This window comes from Sminthopsis crassicaudata, chromosome 2, assembly GCF_048593235.1.
Source record: "Sminthopsis crassicaudata isolate SCR6 chromosome 2, ASM4859323v1, whole genome shotgun sequence".
Classification (NCBI taxonomy): Eukaryota; Metazoa; Chordata; class Mammalia; order Dasyuromorphia; family Dasyuridae; genus Sminthopsis; species Sminthopsis crassicaudata.
In genome coordinates, this window is record NC_133618.1 from 192,823,846 (window position 1) to 192,850,314 (window position 26,469).

Below are 26,469 nucleotides of genomic sequence, written 5' to 3' on the forward strand. Positions count from 1 at the left end.
AGCTTTTCTTTGTCACATTGACAGGTACATCTATTACGAAATGCTGGCGATGAAGTTACCATCACTGTTCAGTATTTCAGGGAAGCTCCATCATTTCTGAAGCTCCCATTAGGTAAGAAGAAAAGGGGGAAATCAAAGAATAAAGCTGGAATTCCCTTCCTGCTAAATTTATCCAAATGAAGTAGCACTGACAGGAATATAAATCTTTTTTGTAATCATACTTTGGAAAGAAAGGATTTGTTTTTAATACTTTAGCAATATAGTGTTTCTATATTCTTGAGATGGTCTGCATCCTAAATTATTCTATGACTGCTCTTTTAAATTAAACCAATAGCAAATGTGCCACTTTGTTTATTTTCTTTTCTTAGGCTTACCAGTCTTAGACTTACTGGTTGCATTCCTTTTTCATATTAGGAACACTAGATCAAAATGGTTGATGAAATGATTATTCTAAGGCTTTCTGATTTTTCCCTGAAACCTATATGAATATTTCCTCTGCTTCCACAGACTGAATTCTGACCATGCCTTAATAGATTATTTAATGAAAACTGTTAACAAAATCATCAATATATGTATATTAAGTCCCGTCTTTGTAAGCACTAGGGATATAGAGAAGAGACTCAAATCAAATTCAGTCCTCAAGGGACCCACAATCAAATAGGGAGGGCAAAAACATGTCAGTAATTATTCTGCTGTACATGTGACTTTTCTCTAGCCAAGTTTTATTCTCTGGACACCATGCTGCAATCATGACCATTTGGTCCTACAGTTTTGAGGGCAAACTCTGGCAATCCCTACAAAGCTGAAAGGACTGCTAAGTAATTCCTAAAAGCTTCCAACTAAGGGCTAGAGGTCTGACTCATCCTGAAAAGGTTGAAATTTATGATGTAAGCAATAAATTACTTATACCTTAGTTTTATAGATCAGAAAATGATTACTAGATTTGCTTTTCTCAGAAACATGACATTGATAAAATGTTTTTAAAATCAGGAAAATTCAACTAATTACATATTTTTCTAAAATGCATTACTTCTACCAAGGCAGAATAACAGAAGAAATTGATTGAGGAAATTAAGCAATATGTATATTTGCAAATAAAGTGAAAATAAAAGCTGATTCAAAATTTTAAGGTTTTTGAAATAAATGAAATTTCTTAGGATAGAAATCATCCTTAATTAATAAATAGATAAAGGTATATAGAAACACCTGGCTATTTCCTCTCTCTCAATTCAATAACAAATATATATTAAGCATCTGCTCTATGAAAAGCACTATGATAGGGACTGGGAATAACAATACAAGGAATAAAGCTAAAACAACTTATAATAGATCCATATATTTAGCTTTAATCTCTAATGAATCTGTAATAAAATATGTGGTAACTTGAAATGAAATGAAAAGAATTAGAATAAGGGAAATCTTGAGTTTCAATCCTGTATTATTAATACAAGCTATGTGATGATAAGTGAATTAACTCTTCTGAATCTCAGTTTCTTGTCATGTAAAAATGGAGCATTGAGATATGTAGGACATTGCAGGGTAGCTATGGGTATCAATAGATACAATGTATTTTAATTTTGTATACTTTGGAAAAAGGAACTATACAAATGGCAATAGTTTTTATTATTATTTTCCCAGTGAAGAGTTAAAATGAAAAGAGAAAATTAAAATTATTGATGCTTAAGTTGACAATTTTTGTAGTTTGAATGAAATGGAAGTTTCAGCCTAAAGGAAAATTTTAAAAAAACAAACAAAAATTAGAGTTTAATTAATTCTAGTTCCAACCTGTTACTAATTTCTTGCCCTCTAAGCCATTCAAATTGATCACAAATAGTTAAATTTTAATTATGTTTTAGGTGCTATGTTGACACTGGAGACATGTCAAATAAATAGTCCCTGATTACAATGAACTTGCATTTTACTGAGGGAAGATATTATGTGCACATAAATATATATACTATATACACATATTTATATAGATATAGCATAAGGTTGGCTGCTAGATGGACCAGTGAATAGCTCCAGTTATGGAATCAAGGAGACATGACTTTAAATCTGGGCTCCAATACAAATTGGGCTACAATTAGTATAATCCTGAGCAAATCTCTGAACACTGTTGGCCTCAGTTTCCTCATCTGTATATTGAGCTGTAATAGGAAATGGCCAATCAGTCCAGTATCTTTGCCCAAAAATACCTAAAAAACTAAATGTAGTTACAAATAGTCAGATGTGAGTGAAAAAAATGTACCAGAAAACAAGAAAAAGTTAAATGAAAACAGATGTAAAATAGTTAAATACAAAGTAGTTTTGAAAAGGAAGGTAGTAGCAGTACAGAGAATAAGATAATTGATTTCTCATGATTTTCATTTCTTTTAGGTTGATACTAAGGTCATATTTCCTTTATTTAACTTGTACCTATATTCTTATTTATATTTTCTGTCTCTCCCATTAGGGAAAAAAAAAAAGCTTCTTGAGGACAGGGACTATTTTGCTTTTTGTCTGTATTCTCAGAATTTAACAAATTTCCTGAAACATTTCAAGTACTAAACAAATGGTTGATTGAATGATAGGCATACTACTACTCATCAGTAGAACTGTGTTGAAAATCAAGAAATTCAATCCGAATATTAAAAGATAAAGACATTTAAAATGTCTGTGTTTTCTTAAATATAGCATTGAAGCAATCATTAGCCTTGTGAAACTTTCCTTAACTTAAAGAAAATTGAATACAAATTCATTGCTTTCTTTTGTCAAGTTTTACTGAAAGTCTTGAAAGACTGTGAACAAAAAAGACTTAGGGAGTTGAAATAATTGGGAAAACATTTTAAAGGCTTTGGTAACTATAAATATTAAGCTGTGTTTTTTAAGTTCATAAATATTTTAACCAGTAAATAAGATGTGTTATTATATTATCCAGAAACATTTTCTAGAATATTACCAGAAATACAAGTAATCTAGATCAAAAGTATAAATAAAGCTAATAAAAGGTTCTAGGATCATAGATTTAGAGCTAGAAGGGATCTCAGAAATCATATAATCCAATTCCCTCATTTTTCAGATAAGATAACTGAGTTCCAAGAAGTGTACATTTAGATTAATTAACAATCACTGTGCTCACAGTGACACAGATAGTGAGTCTCACAAGAAGGACTTAAATCTTTGACTTCTTATTCCAGTATTCTTTCCACTGTTATGTTTTCTTTCTAATATCAAATGTGTTTGTATATTCTGTTAAATTAGTCAATCAGCAAGCATTTACAATGTATCAAGATAAGTTGGGGAAAGAAGAGGGAAAGTCACTGGATCATTTTGTAGGGGGAAATGATATTCAAATGGGGTTTCTTAGGTTCCTTCTGAGAGGAAAATTGTGTTGTGAGAGTTTGGAGGAATAGGAGTGGGAAGGGAATTAGAATCTGTGGATGAGGCAGATTTGCTCTGATATCCCTCACTCCATGAAGTGGCATTGCATAAAGAAGTTTGCTCTTGGATCTGGATAGAATTGCATAACTTTTTAAACTACTTCCCCCTAATTTTGGTGATCAGGAAGTGGGCCAAGGCAAGCAATTATCATAATGAGGAGTGTTAGGAAGAAATAGCGACTTATTGTATCACTAGAATGAATGCCATTTCTAAAAGCATAATTAAAAGTTGAAATTTGAAAAACAATATTGAAAAGAGGGAATAGCTGAAGCTTGGATATTTAAATAACTATGACATCAATTAGAACCAATACAGTGTTTCTGTTCTGTTCTTATAATATAGTATCCTTTGAAGTTTAGTACAATCCTATATGTCCCATGATACTTTCTGGCACAATTTTTTTTTAATTTTTATGTTCTTAGAACTTCTTTAACATTCTTTGGAATAGTGGTTGTTGATAGCTGAGGACTCTTCTGTTTTTATTCTTGATGTGATCTGAAATTATTTTAGTGTTTCTACATTGCTAAAGTCTGTGATACAAGTGCATGAGAAAGTGAAAGAATGAACATGTATCATCTAAAGAACATATTTGTTCATTATCTGTCATCATTAATGAATGCATACAACCCATCCATGTAGTTAATTCAGAGTACTGTTTTTACTTGGACCTGAATTTTGCTGTACTTAATAATCTCATAATTGCCAACTTGTTATTTGGTTTTATCATCCATGGTTTAGAGGAAGCTGCTTCTGCTCCCAAGTCATCCATACCATCTTTGGAAAGGAAAGTGAAAATATTCTCAGGATAACTAGTTATCTATAAGTATCTACTCCTTAGTGTAAAAAAAAAAAAAAAAAAAAAGTAACTAAGCAACATAAATGACTGTTAGAGGGAGAGTTAAGATTAAAGGATTAAAAATGGAAAGGAATCTTAGAGAAGATTTAGTCCAGCCCCCACTACAAATGACAAAATAGGGGCCAAAAGGAGAAGTAATTTGTCTACCAACTACAAGTATAGCTTTAGCCATAAGGTAGATCAGTTCTAGTTTGTACACTTAAACAATAGAGTCAAGCCTACAGGGCCAGGATTAGTAATTCAGACAAATAAATATCTTCCAGTCAATTCAAAATATTTTTGTTTTTGCCTGAACAACTTAAAATAATTGTGTGTGTGTATGTGTGTGTGTGTAAATTGACTTAGAAATCTAGTTGTATGTAGAAATCTAGCCAGGTAAACAATTAAAATAGATTATTTGGGGAAAATTTAAGAAATTATAAAGATAAATATGCCTGACTGAAGAAAATAACCTAATTCATTGTTTTTAAATGTATGGCATTATAACAGAGTGAACAGCTAGGTGGCACAATGAATAGCAATAGGCCTAGAGTCAGGAAGATCTGAGTTCATATATAATCTCAGAAATTCACTAGTTGTATAACTACAATGTATTGGTAACTCAATCCTATTTGCCTCAGGTTCCTCATCTATAAAATGAGTCTAAGAAGGAAATTATATATTGAAGTAATATGTTTTATATTTTTCAGAACTTAATTCTGATGTTAATGAAACTAATCCATTCCATGTCATAAAAATAATTTGTTTTGTTTTGTTTTATAATTTTCTATTATAACAAAAAAAGTGCCTCAGGCACTTAAAATGTTTGATCTAAAAATATTCATAGGGTCATACATTGAAAGCTGTAGGGGAACTTAATAGTCATTTCAACAAATCCTCAGGTATTATAAAGGAGGAAACTGAAGGCAGGGAATATCTATATTATATCAGGGTTAGAATCTGTATACAAATGCTCTGACTTACAAAACCCAACAACCTCTGCTATTTTTTTGTAATGCAGTCTTTTCTGAATTATAAGCTCTACAACAAAGTTATCTTATACCAATTCAAACCTCCAAATCCATTTCTCTTTTGTGAAGTTTCTGAAAGAAGTGACCTTTACCCTTATCCAGCAGTTCAGAGAAAGATGAACTGAACATAAAAGCACACACATGACTGGCCAAAATTGACAATTATATGAATACTCACCAATTTATTTCTTTACTTAGCTGCTTTTCTGTGGACACACAATTGCACTTGACCTTGGATGTGCCTAGAGAAGGGAGAAAAGGAATATAAAAAGCCTAAAAGGCATAGTACTTAAGGTAGGGAAATAGACAAAATAAAATTGACTGTGGAGAAGAGTTAGTGGACAAGCAGCCTAGTACTTGAAGGACTCTTGTGGCTAATGTCCCAAAAGTATCATTAAGTTGGTCAAATAAGTTTTTTTAAGAAGAGATGAGTTTTAAAACATGTCTTTTGTGATTATAGAAAAGGGATACTGTTCTGGCTGGCTATTTTATCTTTTTTGTTGTTTGAGATATGAGTTGAATAGGAGAGGTCTGTCTTTTCAGGTACTCTCAATTTATAGTTTACTAATTATGTCCTAAAGCTAAGAATGGTCAATGACATTCTTCTCTACCTTACCAGTCTTCAGCATTTTATTCTTCCTTTCAGGTTCTCAAATTCTTCTTAGAAGCACTTTCTCTGGTAGTAAGTATACAGAGAATCATAGATTTTTTGTGTTAGAAAGGAACTTAAAACACATCTAGTCTCATCTCACTGCTGATTGAAAATCTGTTTTGCCACAACACCATTGAGCCTTTCTTTGTCTTATTGAAGCCCATTACTTTCCAAACACAACCCTAATACCCCAATGGAAACATTGCAGATCTTTAAATTCAAACCCTAAATAATCAGTACCCCCCTCCACAGACTTCTGACTGTCCTTTCAGACTTTTAGCTCTGCTTCTGGTTCAACCTCCACAATTATTAAAATGGAGAGCATTCTACAGAGAAAAAAAAACAGAAAAAAAAAACTGTCCAGTTCATTGCTTCTATGATACTATCTCACCTCTCTATTCTCTCCTTTTCCTTCTATCTTTTCCAGCATCAGAGTCCTTTCCAATGAACTATATCTTTTTATTATGTAACCAAAGTATTTAACTGTCAGCTTCAGTATTTGACCTTCCAGTGAATAGTATGAATTATTTTTAAGTATGTTGATTGATTTTATCTCCTTGATGTCCAAGAGACTCCCAAAAATCTTCTTCAGCACCACAATTCAAAAGCTTTGATTCCATGGCATTCAACTTGTCATTCAACTGTCACAGCCATACATTACTATAGGAAAAACTACAGCTTTGACTATATGAACCTTTGGCAGGATGAGGTCTTTGCTTTTTAGTATGTTGTCCTTAATTTTCCATCAACTTTCTTTCCAAAGAGCAATCATCTTTTAATTTCATAGCTGCTTCACTGTCTACAGTGATCTTTGAACCTAAGAATATATATAACATCTATTACTGCTTTCATTTCTTCTCCATTTTCTTTTTTTTTTTTTAATTTTCTTTTGGGGAAACAATTGGGGTTAAGTGACTTGCTCAGGGGCATACAACTAGGACATGTTAAGTGTCTGAGGCCACATTTGAACTCGGGTCCTCCTTACTTCAGAGCTGATACTTTATCCACTGTACCACCTATCTGCCCCTCTCCTATTTTCTAGGAAGTGATGGGACCAGTTCTTGAGATCTTAGTTTTTTTTTATTATTATTTGTTTGCTTTTTCTATATTAAGCTTCAAGTCACCTTTTATATTCTCCTCTTTCACCTTCATCATGTATTAGGCAAGTTAATTTTCTACTATTGATTCTTTCATGCTCTCCCAATAGACATTTATGGGATATCAAAGGCTAATATACAGCCACCCAGGATCCTAAGAGTTATTGTTAAACAATGATATTTAGATCATTCTTCTACAACAATGGCAGTCTCTCCTACTCCCTAGTTTTCTGATTTTATTCCTAGCCCAATTCCCAAAGCCATGGCAAGGGAATCAACCCTTGTAGAGATAAGATCTGGAAAGTACTAATGGAACTACCGCAATCTTTGACTCCTTAGTAATCATATCTACTAAAGACTCGCAATCTGTGGCACTGCCAAGTGGTTGCAATCAGAAACTGAATGAGAGTAGTCATTCCTATATGTTTGTCTGCTATACCATAAGGGCCAATGAGCCTTTCTTCTGGCTTGAAGTTTAAAACTTCTGTTGGGATATTAGGTCTTTGAGTGCAGGAACTGCATTACTGATAGAGAATACTTTATATTCATTCATCAATTTATTCATCCACCAACATCCCAGAGAGTGGTAGTTGTAGAGCCTAAATCCAGAAGGTATTAAATATACGTAATGGAGTGGTGGAATGAAAATTGGATTTGAAATCAGAAGACATGGGTTGAATCTCATCCCTTTTACTACCAATTATATGATCCTAATATATATATATATATATATTTAAGGCTAATGGACTGATTTAACAATAAATTCTTTTTTAGCTTTTAATTTTATGATTCATGATACCCAAATAATTCACAGAGGATAATTAATATAATAAAAAATTGACATCAATCTTCCTTTTGTTATGGAATAATATTTTTATTTGAAGAATAATACTATATTAATATTTGGCCATATTTTACTTTTTGTTTTCTCAAACTATAGTTAGCAATAATTTTCTCTCTGGTTTTCAGGGTCTCCAGGACCATCCAGTGATCATAGCAGTGGGGCTTCTTCACCTCTCTTTGATAGTGGTTTACATTTAAATGGAAACACCACCAACACAGTAAGCATGTTTATTGCTATGAGTTTTATTTTAACTAGTTCATTCAACAAAATGTTCATTGAATATCTGATGCGGTAGCATCAGAATACTATGCCTTCTTCTGGGGAGATACAAAGATGAAGGAGGTTGAAGAATACTGAGGGATATAGAACAGAGAGGCAAATAACAATAGTAAGAAAAATAGCATGTTAAAAGTATAACAGGAATACATCTGAGACTAGAAAGGAAAGTTCACTCCTAACTGAAAGGTAAGATTTCATGGACATCTCATCTGTAAAAAGAAAAAAATAGCTACATCAGAGGTATAAAATTCAAAAGAAAGGAAGATTACTTATCCATAGCTAAGAATTCCCACAGGCCACACATTGATAGTTTTAAAATGAGATATTTTTGTGTCTCTATTTTGCTAAATATTTCCCAATTTCATTTTAATCCAGTTCAAGGTGCACTTAGGAGTTTTGCAGCCTATGTATTTGATATCTTTGAACTAGATGGCCTTTAAGTTTGCTTGAAGTTCTATATCTATTATTCTTGAACTGAATATTTATGAATAAATAAAATTTCAATAGGTAGATTTTGCAGAAAAGGGATTCTGGTTTTAAAATGGCATTCTAGTTTTAGGGAAGAACTTGAACAAATACGTAGACAAGGCAATACATGAAAACTATTTTAACAGTAAAAGAATCAAGAGGTAGTGGATGAGAACACCTACATTTTTAATAGCAAAATTTCAACAATTAGTCCAGAGAATGGCAAACTACAGCCTCTGAGCAAAATCTCACCAGTGAATTGTTTTTGTACAGCTTACAAGTAAAAAAACAAGATGCAAGCAATATTTGGCCCACAGGCTGTAGTTTGCAGAGGACTGATCTAGTTTCCTGACCTGCATAATGTATTGGGCTAAACTAATCTCAACAGAGACAATTTGTTATAATATAGATTTAAGAAACAATCCTCTTGGTATATGGTTTCATCTTTATTAATATACCATACCACTGCATTTTGAAGCTTAGTTGATAAATCCATGATATTACCCTAAGCTCAACTAACTTATACCGAAGTAGGCATTCAAAATTCATCTGGAATGTGTTAAATGATCAAATCTGGTTCTAAGTTCAGTGAGGCTCACTGGTCAAAGGAATTTCAAGAGAATATTTAACAGATAGTTTAAAACACTTTTGCAACTATAAATGTGAAATAATTAATGTAATTTTCATTTCCCCCAAGATAGATAGAAGGATAAAGTTATGAAGTAGGCAAAATTTGTATTCTTATCCATCTGTGTTACTTTTCAAGGCTTCTCATCCTTTCTACTACCTAGCCTTGTCTCCTATGAGTTCTGTATCTCAAGAACAAGAGAAATGTTTTGAATTATATAGACACCATCTACATTTAAGACCTTAAAGAAAAGAATAATGTTTTACTATTGTTTTGCTAGAATATTGGAGGTTTCTTGAACATAGAAGCTTAAAATCCTACAGCTATGATAGACCTTACAAATGATTTAGTCCAACCCTCTTATTTTATAGAAGAAGCCCTAAGAGTGTAACTAGTCCAAAAATTAATTAATAATAGTAATAATAATAATAGACAATGAGTGTCATTAAATTATTTATTTTTGAATGCTGTTTTAGCACTTTTTAATGTTTTTGTGTCATATAAATATTAGCTAATATTATTAATAGTGGTAGTAATGGCTGTTGCTGCTCAGTTGGTTTTCAATTTTATCATAATCTCCTTAATCCCTCTTAGGATTTTCTAGCAAAGTGGTTTGCCATTCCTTTCTCCAGCTTATTTTACAGATGAGGAAACTGAGGCAAACAGAGTGAAATGATTTGTCCAGCATCACAAAGTTAGTCTAAGGTAAAATTTAAACTCAGCAAGATGACTCTTTGTAGCTATAATTATCCTTTGTGCAGCAGCAGCTGCGATAGCATTATTTTTAATAAGTTTTCATCTGATCAATAATAATATCATAAGCTTTAGTTTCTGAAGTGAAATTAATTTAACAATAGATTTACCCCATACATGAGAAAATTGAGTCGCAGAAAGGGTAAATAGCTTGACCATGATCACACTGAGGGGAAAAAAAAAAACAGCACTGAAATATGAATGTACATTTTTTGACATTTATGTCAAAGGCTCATTATTAGAGGAATATAAACTTTTAATTTTAACATCTATAACGTTATTTATTAACATCTATAAACATTTATCTACTAAGTGACCAAGCATCAATTAATATATTAAATTCAACAATCAGAGCCAGCCTTCAGACTTCAACTTGTCATCATATCTATCCCATGTAACCATTTTACCTTACTACTGTTATTTTAGAGGAGAAAGGTAAATAAAGGGGAAAATTCAGAAATATAACTACTGCTTTAAAATTTTGTTACCACTAGCAAAACAATGAGCTTCCATTAGGACTTTAAAATGAGACGGTTGAAGTAGTTAGTGCTAAAAATCCTTTTTACCTTCCCTAAGATGCTATGAAAAGTAATAAATAGGCAAACAGCTGCCTGGATATTTCTCCTCAGGTATCCTTCCAGAGATTCCTTCTACATTGCTAGTTCTATGATAAAAGAGACAACTAACCTAAATTCTAGCTGTTCACAAGCACACCTAGAACAGTATTCTGACAAAACTGACTAAGGCACTGATTGTTTGCTATCTCTAATGACTTTTTCAAGTGACAGCACTTAGGTAATATTAAGATTGTCACTAAATCTAGCTGTTTAATTCACCATGGAATGGGTATTCACCACATAAAATATGAATTTCAGAGAGAAAAGCAAGCTAAATATGCATACTAAAAAAATATAAAGCAAAGACTCATTACTCATCTTTTTTTTTCTCTTTTAAATATTTGCCTCCTTAATGTCCCCCCAAATACATGCCCCCACATATCTCTAATAGTAATCAAAATTATAAAACTTTGTTTGAGCTAAAGAGAGATTTATATTCCTGAACTACCTTTTTTTCTAAAGAAGGTTTAAAGTGTTGCAATTCACTCCTTTCTCCTATTTCCCCAAAATAATAGGACTTGATGAGTCATTGTCTTTAACCAAATGGATGAACTTATAGAATTAACCTGATTTCTGGATTAGAAAATGAGCCACATTCCTACTTTGCAGCTGCCTCCTCTTTGTTAAATTGTCCAGTCATAAACACACTCAAAACTGCCAAAAATGAAGCATCAATTTCAGTCTCATAGGATTTAATCCATGGTATGCTTGTATAGTTTTCATAGCTCCACAGAAATACAAATTTCAGTTTTCATGCATTTTGTGAATCAACTCCATTTAGAGTTTTTGCTGTCAAAAGACATTTTACCACAATGTGAAACTATAGACTGGCTTTTTAAAAGTAGAGTACATTAGGCCTCTTCACCTTGGTCATGTTTTAATAGGCCATACTTATATCTAAAATACTCAAGTAGGTAATAACAGCAGATTGTAAGAGCCATCAAGCTTCCATGGATGTATTGATAGTTAGATAGACAGACAGACAGACAGATAGATAGATAGATAGATAGATAGATAGATAGATAGATTAGATAGATAGATGTAATCCCAAGCCTTTAGAGATCTCAAGCCACTGCCTCATTGAGCAATGGTTTTTATGTTCAAGAGAGTGCCCAGACACAGCAGCTCCTGAGCACAAGTCTTTGTTCCACATAACTACATCTTGCACTACTCCTGCACTCTCTTGGACTCCTCTGTACTCTTACTGCAGTCCACCTACTTCCTGGTCCCCACTACTTACATTGGATCTATGAGATTACATGAACTGCCAATAAGAGGAGACATCTCCCCTTAATGATACGTTCTCAATGTGGCCCTTCCACTCACAAGGTGGTCCTTACTAGCTGCAGAGATCACATTCTAGGTGATTCAGGCATCAAAGCCACTTTACTTACTCATTATACTATGTGAGGTTCTTCTTCAGACCCTTGTAGATCGATAGATAATGTTTTCCCCAGTGATTGTGATTAAGGACTGAGCTCATATATTAGTAAGTTCAGAGTAGATGGAATAATAGTAATACATTTTATTTATTCATTCATTCATTTATGTATTTATTTTAATTACAGTAATATTTTATTTTTTTCAATAAAGATAAAGATAGTTTTCATCATTAAGTTTTTTAGGTTTGAGTTACAAAATTTTTCTCCCTCCTTTATTCTGCCCCTCCCCAAGACAGTAAGCAATTTGATGTAATTTATACATGTACACGTATTTTAAGCATATTTCCATATTAGGCATTTTGTGAAATAAAAATCAGAACAAAAGGGAAAAATTACAAGAAAAATCAAACCAAAAACAAAAGGTGAAAATAGTATGTTTCAATCCATATTCAGTCTCCATAGTTATCTATATCTATATCTATATCCATATCTCTGGATATCCTGATCTACTGGAATTGTCTTAGATCACTGTATTGCTGAGAAGAGCTAAGTCCATTATAGTGAATCATCATATAATCTTGCTATTAGTATATACAAAGTTCTCCTAGTTCTGCTTACTTTCACTCAGCCTCACTTCATGTAAGTCTTCCCATGTTTTTATGAAGTCAGCCTGTTCATTTTTTTATAGAACAATAATATTCTATTGCATCCATATACTGAAACTTATTCAGTCATTCCCTAATTGATGGGCATCCACTCAATTTTCAATTGCATTCCAACACAGAAAGAATGCTACAAACAGTTGTGCATGTACTTTGCCTCATATCTCTTTGGGATCTCTTTGGAATACAGACCCAGTAGTGATACTGCTAGATCAAAGGATATGCAGTGTTACTGATCCATAATGGCTGGATCAGTTCACAACTCCACAACAATCCTTTCAATTCTTCCCAATCCCCTCCAACATTTATTACAACCTTTTCCTATTATCTTTGCCAATCTTATAGTTGTGAAGTGCTACCTCAGCATTGTTTTAATTGGCATTTCTCTAATCAATAGTGATTTAGAGCATTTTTATATGATTGAAGATGATTTTAATTTCTTCATCTGAAAATTGTCTCATTCTATCTTATGGCTTGTATTATTATAAATTTGAAATTAAACCTTTATCAGAAATACTGGCTGTAAAAATTGTTTTTCAACTTTCTGCTTCCTTTCTAATCTTGGTGCATTGATTTGTTTGTACAAAAACTTTTTTTATTTTAATGCAACCAAATTTTTTGGAATCCATTTAAGTAGATGTGGCAGAGGGCTGCTAAAAATGTTTCTGCATTGGGTTTTTGTAAATTATGCTGAAATTTCTAGAAAAGTGTAACCTTAATTGATCTCTAAACTCCTGAACCACCAGGGATTTTAATAAAAGAGAATACAGATCAACCTTTCTGTATATACTTAACTTTATAATAATTACATCTTACAAATCACCATAATTTTAATAATTAGGAAGTAAAAAGCATTAGTAATAATTGTGTATTAGTCCTTTCTGAAATTGCTTGAATAGTCTATGTACCTTTCTACACAATGCTTATTTATCCTATTCCATTTAACTGAACTAAGATTTTTTTTTAGTTACCTATTACTTGCAAACCACCTGGCTTGGTTCTAAGAATACAAATACATACACACGTGTAACCTCTCACTCCAAGGCTACTGATTGCCAGGGCCATACATACCAATTTTCCCTGTATAGACATGGAGATGAGCCTAATATTAAAGTCCCAAACAGCCTTTCTTTATTGGTAATCTCAGCAGGGGATAGCAGAAAACAAGAGCAAGTGTCTCTCTATGTCTCTGCATCTCTCTGCTTCCCTGAATCTCTCTGCATCTCTACCTCTCTCTACTTCTCTCTGCATCCTTCTCTTTTCACCTATGGCAAAGCTGGCCATTTATATTTACTCTCTTCTGGGATTACCCTGGGCGTAGCCCACTCATCACTGTATACATAGATCCACGGAAGGGAGACACCTAGACTTACTGTTGCATCCTAAGAAAAGATCTAGCAAGAGGACACATCCCTCACCATCTCAAGGTAACACCTGTAAGATACAACTTCCTGCCTCAGAGGCCAAATCCTTTTTACCGCCTGGGTCCACATTACCAGCTGACATGGCAGTTCTCAGAAGGAAAGTCTCTAACACACCCACTTATCTATCTCAGGCTCTGCTCTCAAGGAGGTCACAGTATAATGCAGGGGAAGAGCAAGTACAAATATCACTATGTTATAAAGGAAACAATGAGATAAGTAGAAAGGAGAGGTAGAGGCAAAGTACTGCTAGAAAGTTAAGAGAAGGTAAGGGAGTCACTTTTACTTGGTAAATTCATGGCAACTGAATAAAAACTTGAAGGAAGAGCAGAATTAGAATAGTTGGCTATCTTAGTCCACAAGCATTTGAGTGCTTACTGTGTGCCAGATACTGTGCTAAGCTGATGAATTGGTAATGCAAATATTAATAAAACAGAAAAACCTTACCCTCAAACAGTGTTTATGCTAATAGAAAAAGACAATTATAATATTAATAATGATGATGATGATGATAAAATTGCTACTATATACACTATAATAACCTACTATATGCCAGGCACTATGGTAAGTGTCTTACCAGTATTATATCATTTGATCTTCACAAGCACTAAGGAAACTGAGGAAAATAGAGGTTAATTGCCTTGTTCAGGATCACTTAGCTAGTGTCTGATGCTGAATTTGAACTCACTCTTCTTGAATCCATGCTTAGTGGTACAGAGCTCTGTAGTCCAGTGGGGAAAGAGGATAAGTCTGGGTAACCTCCTTAAATAGAAGTTCCAGGAGGAAGCCTCTATCTTCCAGTCATAAAAAGATGTTGAAGACAGAAGATATTTCCAGCATATGAATTCTAGGACTCCAGGGCTGATATGATCTTCCAAGATAAAGAGATTTCTAAGGTTTAATGGAGTGGTCAAGAAGATTGAATCCTGGTGAGAAATAAAACTTTTGTGAAGTTCCACTCCAGTTGTAAAATGTGAGATGGACAGGTACAAATAACAGAAATAATGACACAAGAAAAGATGAACTATTTTTTGCTAGGATCTGGAGTATACAAAATATAATATATATGTAGGAAATAAAACTAGACAGGTAGGTTTGATTCAAATTATGAATAACATTGAATGCCAGAAAAACTTTAGTTAGTAGGCAGTACTGGACAAGTGAAGTTTTTGTGCAGAGAAGAACTATATAATTATATACTTTCTTGAAGAATGGTTAATACAGAAGTCACATTCTTGATAAGAAGACCAGTTAGAAGAACAGTCTCATAATCCAAGTACGACAACAAAGCAAGGGACTAATCTACCTATGTCTGCTATAGGAATAGGAAGATAATGCAAATTGTAGAAGAAATGGCAAAAGTAGACATTTTAAGATAGAAGAACATATTGATGGATAGGATAATGGAGAGGTCAGATTCAAAAAGATGATTCAAAACACAATATGAGGATGATTTTTCATCTTATCAACAGAAACCTTGTTGAATGGAAAGGATATTGGGCATATGGTCAGGAAATATCTAATAATCCTACTTCTGACTTTACTTGTTACCTATAGACACTACTTCAAAGGTTATAGAATCAAATTAGCTAATGTAGTATCCTATAAATGCCAGCAAACGAAAACAGAAAAAGGGAATTGGAAGGAAAAAAGAGATATGTTTAGTTTTGGACATGTGAATTTTTAAAACATGGACTATGTTAGATGAAGCATTTAAAAACACAAGTCTTAGAAATAAGAATGTGAAAATAAAAAAAGGAATGCTAATATAGTATCTTAGAGAACAGCTATCTTTAAGGAGTAAAAGAAGATGAGAAGCACTAAAGAAAAAGTAGTCTGAGAAATGAGGAAAACACTGATAGTGCAAAGCTATTGGCTGATAAATAGTAACAAGAATCTGAAATGAGTGATATAGATAGATGAAATAATTATAGGAGAAAGCAATTACTGTAAAAGTGGCAAAAGGAGGATCTGGAAATGGTAAATAAACAACTTTTAAAAATTCTGAGCTAAAATGATATTGTAGGGTATATTCTAAACTATGAATGGATATTGAATATAAAATTGAAAGGCAAAATGAAATTACAACTATTTGAAAGCAAGATGAAATATGCTTTAAGATAAAGCTTGAAACAATGAAGAATACATGAAATACATATCTGAAAACATAAATTAATGCCTAATTCCTCCCTAGTCAATCATTCCTATTATTGTCACAGTGATCCAGTTTCTTTTTTATAGCTTTTTATTTACAAGATATATGCATGGGTAATTTTTCAGCATTGACAGTTGCAAAACCTTTTGTTCCAATTTTCCCCCTTCTTCCCCTCACCCCCTCCTCCAGATGGCAGCTAGACTAATACATGTTAAATATGTTAAAGTATATGTTAAATACAATATATGTATAGATGTTCATACAGTTATTTTGCTGCACAAGAAGAACTGGACTTTGGAAGGGAGAAAGAAGGGAAAAATTTAGAACACAAAAGAAAGTTAAATTGATGTTAACTTTTTTTGTTTACATGTAATAGAGAAAAAATAAAAAATTCATGAAAAACTGCAATTTTGAGGGGGAAAAAGAAGATATTATTTATTACCTGAAATAATGAAATCAAAAGTGAAGAAAGAATATGTCCTAGGTATGTGGGACAAACAGTACAAAGGAAGAACAGTAAGGCCAAAGTGTAACTTTGTCTATAGTGTATAGGAGTTCAGTAGTGTCAGTGCTGCAGAGATATAAAGAAGGAATAATAATAATAAAGATTCTGTAGAGTAACATATCAACAAGTACCTACTCCCTAACCTCCTTTGCTCTATCTCCTTCTATAAATGACATTATGGATTTAACAGTGTAGACCTGAAAGATTAGATTATGTCAGCATAGTCATGGGCATTATTGTTTCTTCTTGGTTTCTGGTTCATAAAAAAAAGGACACATAATAGGGGAAAAAAACTAGCTTTGGAAACAATACATATGAGTTCTAATCCTAAAGTATCCACCTTTAGGCATGTAATCCAAACTCCCTTGTATCTCATCTAGAAAATGAGTAATTCTAAGGGCCCATTTGCTATTCTAAGCTTTGACAAGGAATAAGGTAAAAAGAGAACAAACAAGTAGGTTGTAAGATATGATATGGTGAGGGAGTTTTAAAAAGAATATTAACTGATACAAAGTGAAGTGAACAGAACTAGGAGATCACTGTACACAGTTACAGTGATACTGTACTAATGATCAACCATGAAAGATTTAATTATTCTGATCAATGCAATGGTTCAACATAGTTATGAAGGACTAATGATGAAAAAAATGTTATCCTACAGAGAGAACTGATGAACTGAGTATAAGTTGAAATATGTTTTTTGACTATTTTTTTATTTTTTGACATGACTGATATGAAAAATCTGTATGATTTCACATGAATTGATAACATATTCTTGTTTCTTCAATGAATCATCAGAGACTGGAAGAAAAAAACAAATTTTGAAACATAGAATGATAATAAATGATAAATTTTAAAATAAAAAAATTAAGGAAATACAAAATTTTGCTTGGAAGTTAGCAAATTTAAAGTTCTAAGTTCATAGATTCTTTGAAATCTCTTCATGTGTGTTTAAGGTAAAGCATAGACCCCAAGTTAAGAACCTCTGAATTAAATTAAGCCTTCTTGATGAGGCATCTGTGGCACAATAGATAAAATGCTGGGCCTAGAATCAGAAATACCTGAGTTCCAATTCAGCCTCAGACATTTAATAGTTGGGTAATCCTGAATAATGCATTTAACCTCTGTTTGACTCAGTTTCCTCAACTATAAAAGTAAAGATAATACTTTGGAAGGTGTTGTGAGAATTGAAAGAAATATTATTTGTAAAGATGTTTGCCATAGTTTGTAGAATATATGTGCTATATGGATGCTTATTCCTTTCCCTCTGACCTTTTCCTTCATCCAAGGACAAATTTAAGTAAATTAGCAGAGACTTATAAACAGGATTAACCTCTGAATAACAAACTTTTCACCACAGAAATTTTCAAAAAACATTTAATCAAAATATAAGAGCCCTTAACCTTATCACAACAATTATTAATATAAACCCCCCTCCTATGTCTCAGTTTGAGAACTGTGTTTCTGGACGAAGACTGATGAAACTTCTATTCCCTAAGGTATCACAGTGAATTATAGAATGAAAAGATAGCCAAGGAGGCCATGTGATCCAATCCTTACTTTTTGGTGACTGATTTTTCCAGAGGGTTACTCTATAACCCTACTGATGAATCTAGCTCACTAGTTTCTACCTTATCTATATACAATAAAGAAATTATTTCTTTTAAAAATAGAGATATGGATCACAGGTACTCAAATCATGGAATTTTGGAGCAGTATATCTTAGAGTCCATTCGGTCTGACTCATTCTTTAAATAATGAAATAAGACTTATAGAAGGAAAAAGTATTGTGGCCAAATAACTAACTGATGGTAGAATCATGTCTTAAATCTGTCTTCTAATGCTCAATGTCCTATTCTTTGTATCTTAAATACATTCAATAATCTTTGTGTATTAATTTTCTGTGTGTTTCTCTAAACATATTTTAATATAAGCTGAAGCCAGAGTTGAGTTAACAAGGAGGTAATGGGTTTCTGCACTGTGTCCTCGTTAAATCATACCTGATTATATGCTCAGCTCTGGGCAACACATTTAGAAAAGCACATCTATGATGGATATCCTCTGGTATATTTCTAATATTATTTCTCAAAAAGTAGTCTAAAAATTCTCAATAAGCAACTTGTATAAAGTATTTTTGTTCTTGTAATCATGTGTCTTATTCTCCTAGTTTAACTTTTGAACTGATTTGAAACACTCAGTGACTAAATTTTCAGTAGTTCAAGTATCTGTATTCTGACCAGTGTGGCTATTTCCTTTATTCATATTGCAACCAATCTATGCTTTCTTAACTTTGCTATTTTTGTCCTTATCTGAATAAATGACAAAGCTTTTATTAAGAGCTTATTATATGTCAATAATGTATCTTCTTAAAATATCCTATAGATCAGTGATCCTCAAACTTTAAATAGGGAGCCAATTCATTGTCCCTCAGACTGTTGGAGGGCCAGACTATAGTAAAAACAAAACCATACACTTGGTCTCCACCCCTCAGCCCATTTGCCATAACCCGGCAGCTGCATAAATGTCCTCAGCGGGCTGCATTTGGCCCACAGGCCATAGTTTGAGAACTCCTGCTATACATGATCACTAATTCTTCATCTCTTCCTGTTTTCCCCTCTTCCTATCACTGCCTCTCATTCTTCCTTCTCTCAATATCTCTGTCTCTATCTCTGTCTATATGTCTATCTGACTCTTTCTCCATCTCTTTGGTGAATCATAGTTATCAGTGTATTGTTACATATATTTCATATCTATTTTTCATTCTTCCTATATAAGCAGCCCATCTCACTTTTTGGTCATACAAATCTTCAACACATTATTTATGCCATTTTTCACACCAAAGAAATTGGTTAAAAAAGGAAGATCACAAATTGGACATTTTTCATCAAAAATCTCTAAAACATTTAAACTGAAATTATTGTTTAAATTTCCCTTATGAACATATCAAAACAGTTCTAAAAGGTACTAATAAAATAAAAATTAGTGACAATTTTTTTGGCTGTGAAAATATTCTTTAATTTGACCACAGCTATCATGAGATAGTAAGGAATAAACCTGTATAAATATCTACAAATGTGACACTTTTAGAGAACCAATAGGAATGGTATTTTTGCAAGCCTTAATCTACTTCTTATCTCCCTAAGGAGTACTCTTAGTTGGCTGCTGAATAACCTCAGTAGCTTTGTCTTATAGGTCATTCACAACTCTTTGAAATTCTGTATGTGTATTGTGTTTTAATATCACTGTTCATGATGATATTTTTGAAAGATTTGTGTGTAAACTTAGTTTGCCCATAAGTGAAAGTGAAAATAGTGATACCAGCTGATAGCATTAGTATTATAAGAGTATAATTTGTCATTCTGTGCTACATATTCAAATACAAATGTTCAAAATAGCATTCTTTCAACTTTGAGTTGTTATTTTAGAAGAAAACTATACCTATATGGAAGTATAAAGATGCTTTTAACATATATATTTATATTGGTTCATTTACAGCAAAAACATGGGAGAAAAGTGACTCAGAGATTCCCCACAGACTAAAGCAATTATTTGCAGCTACTTGGGAAAACTGTCTCTTTCTTGAAATGAACAGATGTGAGGCAAATACAGATATCTAACTTATAACATACAGAAAAAACATACATCATCTCTATTTCAGAGATCGTGCCCATTTTCAGACATCCAAAAGATGTATAAGGGCCTTAGGAGATAGTCAAGATGTATTAACTTTTATTGAAAATTTTCAGTAAAATCTCAATAAGATTTCCACATGCATCAAAAAATATGAATACAAAATGGTCTCCAATTAAAATTATTAATTTGATATTAAGAACACAAATAATTTTTACCATTAATATGCTTAAATTAAATGGTCCTCTTATTTGAGATTATCCATTTAATTGCTCCCATTATCACAGCACACACACAATACACACATAGACACACACATACACACACACACACACATGTGTACTTGCATGCATACAAAATCTCATCTGATCCTTGCTTTTCCATATAAGGTTCAACATTCAGTTCAGTGAAAAAAAAAAACTTGAATATGATATGATGGTTGACTTCTAATATTAAAAAGATTAATATGAATAGGATTATAATGCCCTGACTAGCTCTTTGGAGGACCTCAGGATCAGCCCAAGTTCTTGGTCTTAGTGGGACAGTGAAGGAGGCAGGTAAAAATGAAGTCTGGAATCTGGTATCTTCTCTTGTTTCTGTGGCTGAGAGAGAGTTCCCAATTGTCCTAGCCTTTAAATACTTCAGTATGATTACATCACAATACCATACTGAGCAAGCACCAGCTGTAGAATGTCATCATTACATCACATTAAGTATGCGCTTAGCTAGAGAATCATTATCTCATCAATCATACTGAGTCTTAAGTATACCTCTTCAGGCCCTCTACATCTTCCCCTTTCTTTTGTTTTAGAATACAAGTGAAATTTCTCAGGAAGGGAAGTGAAAACACACCAAAAAGAAGGTTATCACACTCTCAGTGACTAATCAGGAAGGGAGATGAAAACACCAAAGAAAAATGGATAGTCCAACCAGATATTGTTAGTGGGTTTCCTCTGGGCTCAAATTGAAACAGGTATACATAAATCCATCAGCATGGGAGATATTACACAAGCATATGAGTAATATAACTCAGGCTAGTAGTGATGAAACAAAAAACCATGAATCAAGATAGTGATATAACAAACAATATGAATATACATGTTCATAAGTCCTAGAAGGAGGGTATATAAATAACAATCACACATGCACCTCCTTCAGCAGCCAAGAGATAGTCCAAAACCAATCTATTGTCCATTACTTCATATGTCAAGGAATACCCCTGGATATCTTAGAATCAGCCAGAGTCAGGATAAGAAAAGTCCTTGGTCTTTATTTTTGGTCTTTGGGGTAGAAGTGAATTGGATGGACATAGGATCTGTTCTCCCTCTTCTCTCCTTCTCTACCACCAAAGGTAACTCTGTCTTATTTTACTACACCCCCTAATCCTTTCCACAATTCTCTATATACACCAAAAAACTGAACTGGCACAAAATAATGGGAAGGGCCATTTTCCAAGCATATGTTAATAGACTATTATCCAATTGGTAATTAGCCTTAAGTGCTCAGTTGTCTGACTTCAGTGCATCAACTCAGAATTTCAGTCCTTTACAGAAGTCCAGGTTGAAGAGTTCCTATAGTTTCCATCTGTTCATTTACCTTTCTTAAATCAGTGAACATTCCCCATTTCCAGATTTCTTTTTATACAACAAATGAAGAGGAATTCCAAGGACTTAGAGAAGGTTATAAGTGTCATTGGTCAAGTTGCTCTTGTACTATATGTAATAAGGCCTGAATTCTATCACTTACTTAGGATCACTACAGTATATCAGTTTTCCATTGAATGGGAACAGGTGAGAGTACAGGCAGGCTTTCAATAGCAGCCCTGCCTTAAAAGCCAAAATACTCAATTGTAATCCTAACTGTTGTAAGGTGTCTCTTTCCCATAGATTGATGGGGATTTTTTCTACTACAAAAGGAGCAAAGCCTCTTGTTTCACCTTCAAATATCCACCTCAAAGGGGCAGCACTAAATTTAGCCATTATTGATCCTCCTATGCCAGATATATAGGTGTCTGCCTTAATTTTTGGCCAATGACTGGGCCAACTGGCACCTCTAATGACTGTACATTCTGCATCCATGTCTACCAAACCTTTCAATGGTATGCCATTTACATAGATAGTGAGCATAGGATGTTCAGCTGTAACAGCTGCAGTCTAGAATATTCCTGGATTCTGTTGTTGTGAGTCAAAATCTGGGCAAATATCGCCAAATTGCCTATTAGCAGTGTGTATCAGTAAATATGATACTACTACTTCTCCTGGGTGGTAAGTTACACATTGTCTACCTGTATTAGTGATTGGGAATTAGCTACTCAATGTGGTGTAGTGATGTAATTGTACTGAAGTATTTAAGGTCTGGGACAACTGGGAACTCTCTCTCAGCCCCAGCTCTCTAAGTCATAGACACAAGAGAAGATGCCAGATTCCAGATTTCCATCTTTGACTAGTCATGTGGTAGCTCTCCTGCCTCCTTCACTCTCCCACTAAAACCAAGGACTTGAGCTGATCCCGGGGTCCTCCAGAGAGCTAGTCATGACACGATATTTTGGCAGCCAAAATGTGGGGCCCTAGAAATGCAGGACCTTGCAAAGCAGGTCACAAAGCAGTTTGACTGACACAATTGTAAGCTCAGTAGAGAAGTCCCCTGCAACCCAGAAATAGGGTGAGTACAAAATAGACAAGGTGAAATGGGGCAAATACTAAGAAAAGAGTCTCCTCCACCACACGGGAAATATGCAGAATGCATAGTTAGGTTAATAAAGAAGCAAAGTTTGTTGGTAACTCAGAGGCAGATCACTGGACTCTTAAATATATTAAAGTGCATGTCTCTTTGACTATCAAAGGAAGAAAAAATAGAGCCAAATATGTGGGAACTAATGGGAGAGCAACTAATTGAACATTATGAAGCTATGGGTCCAGATTCAATTCCTGAGGAAACATTCTATATGTACAATATAATACAATTGGGTTCAAAGAATCCCACAAGTTCTAAAAAAAAGGAAAAGTTTTAAGGAGAACAGCCAGACAAGGAAGCATGAGGAGAAAGAGGAGGGGAGGGGGATGGTACTGACAAAAGCTGAAAAGGCATGGAAAGTTGGATCTTAAGTTGACTGCAGAGTTATTAGTTTTCTTGACCATAGCAGTTCTCATAAAACTGAGTCTATGAAAAACTATGCATTGGTAGAGGAAATAACTCACTAACAAGCTTTCAAATCCTTTATGTATTTCTTTTGGCTATTAAAAAGAATAGCCTGCAAATAAAAAATTTCTAATGTGGTTCTTTCCATTGGATTATTCAATTTAATGGGAAATCTTGCCATTTGAAAACGGAACTATTGATTACACAAAGCCCTGATCACTTTAAAATTCTTTCAGAGTTGATTCTGTTTGTATATTTAAAATGTTGTTCCTGTTGATTTTTATTTCTTCTAGTTTTTCTAATTTCCTTTGCATCAGTATATACAATGTTGTCTCTCAAAACAGTGTAAGCTTCCTGGGGACAGGACTCTTTTTTTTTTTTTTTTTTTTATGTGTTTGTGTCTCTGCATATGTGTGCATCTGTCTATCTTTTTTTCATCCCCAGAATCTAACTCAGTGCCTGGCAAAAGCTAGTGCTTGATAAATGCTCTTTAAGAAATTATTGATGTAATTTGAAATAGTTCTAGAAACTGGAAACAGACAAGAAAAATAAATTAATTGCATCAAATACCCTCAAAAAAATCTTAGTCATTCTAATTTATAGGTGATTTATCCTTTCCTTGGCCCTATAGGATTAGCTAAAAAAAAATCAATTATCAATAATTTCAGTAAAGTAGTCATATGTAAACATTTTAAAAATTCATCAACATATATTTATATTACATAAATGTTGATTTTATAAATACTATACTTGTTAATATAGATATATGTTGTTGTTGTCTGTCCTTTGTTCTCATAGAGGACCATGACTTCAGGGAGGTGATGCCATGACATGTAACTGAGTTGGACTTAAGTGAGAGAAGGCTGTGCAAGGTCACCTGCCTCACTTTCCACTCCAGAGCCATCTGAGTCCAGTGGCAAGATATAGATCAGGACAGCTAGAGATGTTCCTGGATGAGATATAGATATGTAGTCATTGATCAACTAGCAAGAGATTCTAGGCCAAGCCCACTTGGTCTTTTTCCTGGCTTTGATTGCCTCAAACTGCATGCAAAGAGCAATTGTTGGTATTTTGGCCAGAAATCCTAAGGGTCATTTCCTCCCAAATTGATTTCCTTTTATTTTGTTTTATTTTATTTATTTGTTTCTTTGTTTATGAACAGTGGTCCTCAAATTTTTTAAATAGGGGGCCAGTTCACTGTCCCTCAAACTGTTGGAAGCCTCACACTCTGTCTCAGCCGCCTCAGCCCAATGCCGGAAGTGTGCATTGCTAAGGGGAATTTAGGTCAAACATCACTTCTGGTCTGATTTTGCCATAGGTGGGCTGCATAAACATCCTCAGCAGGCTGCATCTGGCCCATGGGCTGTAGTTTGAGGACCCCTGGTTTATGACTAGGTAAAAAAGGCTATTCGTTATCTCTTCTTTTGCTTACCTAGGCTTAATTACTAAATAATTGAGACCTATTAAACACCTTAACTTAGAAAGACCAATATCTCCCACCATATCTAGAGCCATCTTCAGCTGTCCTGATCTATATCTATGCACTAGACTCAAATGATTATGGAGAAGAAACTGAGATTGATGATCTTGTACAGAGCTTCACTCAAATCCAAATTATTTGCCTATCATAGTATCACTTCCCTAATATTATGATTATCATTGAGAACAAAGAAGAAATAAGATATATAGTAATATTCCTTCTATAGAAAATTACAAAAAAAAATTAAAAGTCATTCCAGGTAACTATAATATTCACAAGAGAAGATAACAGCATATCAACACATATTAAAGATTTAAATACAATTAAAAATCACTCTACATAAATAAAAGGAGATAGAGATTGGAGGCATATTTGTTTCTCATGGTTGGGTGATAGCAATATAGTAAAAAGGAAGGAGGCAAGGTCTATAATCTCAAGAGAAATAGTGAAAAGAAAGAATATTAAAAGTAACAAGGAAGAAAGTTGGTGGTCATAATTGATGAGATTCAGTGCAGGACAGGGAGTTGTGGGAACCCCCTTTTGGTCAGGTCCTTTGTAAATGAATTTACGAACCTGAAAAGTTAGACTGGCAAAAGAAGTTTTTTATTGGCACTGGGAAGTCAGCTTTTGCAGCTTTTCTTTAGTGGCAAAGTCCTGACAGAGAAGTAAAGGTCTAGCAGAGAATTCCTCTCTCTCTCAGAGAAAGAGAAAGTTTCTAACAGAGAAATCCTGCTAGAGAGGTAAAGAGGGGTAAGGTCCTGTTAGGGAAATATGTGAAAAAGACAAAGAGAGGTTAATGCTGAAAAGTGAATGTCTTTTCAGTGGGCAGAGAGTCCCTCGAAGGAAGCTATACCAAGAGAGGTCCCTTGGCCTACATGATTCCTGCTTTTGCCCTCTCTGCAAGGAATTGAGCTTGTTATACGGGTAGCTCTTGGTGGGGGCTGGGAGTAGTTTGATTTGAAATCAGAATAGAGAATTTTCTAATTGAATGAGTGTCTCTGGACTAATCTCCAACTCAATAGAGGTCAATAGAAATCTAATTCTCCAGCTTGGGCTAAGTAGGAGTGGTCCTGGACTCAGCTAGTCCCACCCAGATAACAGAATGAAACTACTTTAAGTTGATTCCCTGGGGCGGGTCTTTCAGGGTAGAGTTTCTCTAAAGGAGTTTCTCAAGTGTTACCCCTAAAGTGAGAGTTTCAGGGTTTCCCTCATCATGAGTTATTTTATATATCCAATTTTTTACTTATTCATAGCATAGTAAAGACTACTAATTTTGAAGAGGAAGTTGTTATCCCATGGCATTTCTGCTTGGCAGAGAACAAGTTGTTTTTTTTTCTAATGGCCTAATAATTCATGCAGTCTTTTGTCTAGCATGCTCCCCTAAATGCTCCATTTCTTTATGGTACATTATATCATTAACTATTCTTTTTTATTCTTGAATTCCTTTCATCTCTTCCAATGCATTACAATGA

At 33.8% G+C, this 26,469-nt stretch overlaps 1 protein-coding gene across 2 annotated transcripts in view; it reads left to right on the forward strand.

Moving 5' to 3' along the window:
- Positions 1–26,469, forward strand: part of SNTG2 (syntrophin gamma 2) — a 671,931-nt gene that overhangs the window by 378,177 nt on the left and 267,285 nt on the right. For both annotated transcript variants that reach the window (XM_074288004.1, XM_074288005.1), the window contains 2 exons: positions 25–112; positions 8,005–8,096. In XM_074288004.1, coding sequence (XP_074144105.1) covers positions 25–112; positions 8,005–8,096 — 180 coding nt within the window. The remainder of the gene's footprint in view (positions 1–24; positions 113–8,004; positions 8,097–26,469) is intronic.